The sequence below is a fragment of the Austrofundulus limnaeus genome, unplaced genomic scaffold (assembly GCF_001266775.1).
Source record: "Austrofundulus limnaeus strain Quisiro unplaced genomic scaffold, Austrofundulus_limnaeus-1.0 Scaffold1944, whole genome shotgun sequence".
Lineage (NCBI taxonomy): Eukaryota > Metazoa > Chordata > Actinopteri > Cyprinodontiformes > Rivulidae > Austrofundulus > Austrofundulus limnaeus.
This window is the reverse complement of record NW_013954346.1, coordinates 31,742-33,313: the sequence shown is the minus strand read 5'-3', so window position 1 is coordinate 33,313 and position 1,572 is coordinate 31,742. Positions and strand designations below refer to the sequence as shown.

Genomic DNA, 1,572 nt, shown 5'->3' with positions numbered 1-1,572 from the left:
GTTGTTTACCTGTCAGGTTGTTTACCTGTCAGGTTGTTTACCTGTCAGGTTGTTTACCTGTCAGGTTGTTTACCTGTCGGGGGTTGTCAAAGTTTTACCTGTAAACCCTCTGATCCTTCAGTCGTACAGGAAATAAATCCTGTCTGATTTTGGTTCATTAAAAAAAAAAACATGTATGTTTCCAGTCAGAGTCTTTTAATCTGAAAGGTTACTTTAGACAGGAAGTTGATAAACCGACCCGGTTCCGACACAAAGAGGGAAGGTCCAGCTGGACGTTTGGGTCCAGAAGGATTCAGGTTCTGGTCCCTGCTCCAAGTGGGTCACCCAGTTCTGCTGCGGCCTCAGGGTGACCCAGATCGATACGCAGTCAGAACTTGTGTGAAGTTCTGGAGTTAAACTGATTTAATAAAAGATTCAGACAGTTTGAGGGCAGTGATTTTATTAATCTCAGCATATAATCCAGATTATACAACAATCTAATATCTGAGGGATCTGACATTCATGATCTCAATTAAATATGAAAATATTACCAAATTATAGAATTAAAACATTTAAATTCAGTTTTTCTTTTGTTAAACAGATTGTTGTTGTTTTTTTTACTGGAGCTGATTTAAAATACAGAAATGATTAAAACAGATTTTAATCCCTCAGAAAATAAACATTAACAGAAACAAATTCTAGATTAAAAATCTCTCAATTTTTCCTCTTTTATGTTTTTATTAAAAATGTAAAACAGTTTGAGTTGAACAGAAAGTTTAGTGTAAAAGTTTTCATATTAAACAGTAAAAATACCTGATCGAAGTACAAACCATGAGTATAACGAGTATTACATCAATATGTACAAACAGCATCGTGTTTTTTTTAAATAATCAGCTTATATGAAGCAGTGAGATTAGAAACATTCATGGCTTTGTTTCCACAGATTAATGAAAAGGKCAGGTTTAGATTAGGATCTCAGGAATAATCAGGTAAAACACCTGGACTCAGGAAGTTTGGTTCACGTTCAGCTGATCTGAGATTAAAGCTTTCATCAGATTAGAAAGTTTGAGTTTACTCCAGTAGTTTAAAGCTACGCTCAAATGTAGGTCTGCACTCAATGTAAACAAAACACTGAGCATCAGCTGACTGTGTTYACTAATTTAGTTCCTTTAAAGCTTGATTTCAGATCATCAGAGGAGTAAAYATCTTACCTGTCCAGCATGTGGGAGGCAAGTTTTAAAGGGACAGTTCAGACTGAATACTTAATTCTTGTTGATCCTGCTTTGGATTTGATTTTAAAAATACATTCTTGATAATCTCAAAGTTTTATTTTTTATTCTCTGATTCTTCACCACAGGAAGAGACTCAGTTTCTGACAGGATGAAACATCCGGTGGTTTTAGGAACTTCCTGTTCGTCTCTTTAGCGTCCGTTGTAGATAAAATCTGGGGAGAAAAAAAAACAAAATTAAATAAACAGAACTGTGTGAAACTGAGTAACAGGAAGTGGAAGTATGAGTAACAGGAGGTGGACTTCTGAGTAACAGGAAGTGGAAGTATGAGTAACAGGAGGTGGACTTCTGAGTAACAGGAAG

The 1,572-nt window shown here is 35.8% G+C and overlaps 1 protein-coding gene across 1 annotated transcript in view; it reads right to left on the bottom strand.

Annotated features, from left to right (window-relative positions):
- Positions 1 to 706: 706 nt before the first annotated feature.
- The window catches only part of LOC106536714 (receptor-type tyrosine-protein phosphatase beta), a gene marked incomplete at its 5' end in the record, with an annotated part of 28,415 nt that continues 27,549 nt past the window's right edge, over positions 707 to 1,572 (bottom strand). Inside the window, 1 exon segment of the mRNA XM_014034031.1 lies at positions 707 to 1,423. Within this exon segment, the coding sequence (XP_013889485.1) occupies positions 1,401 to 1,423 (23 nt within the window).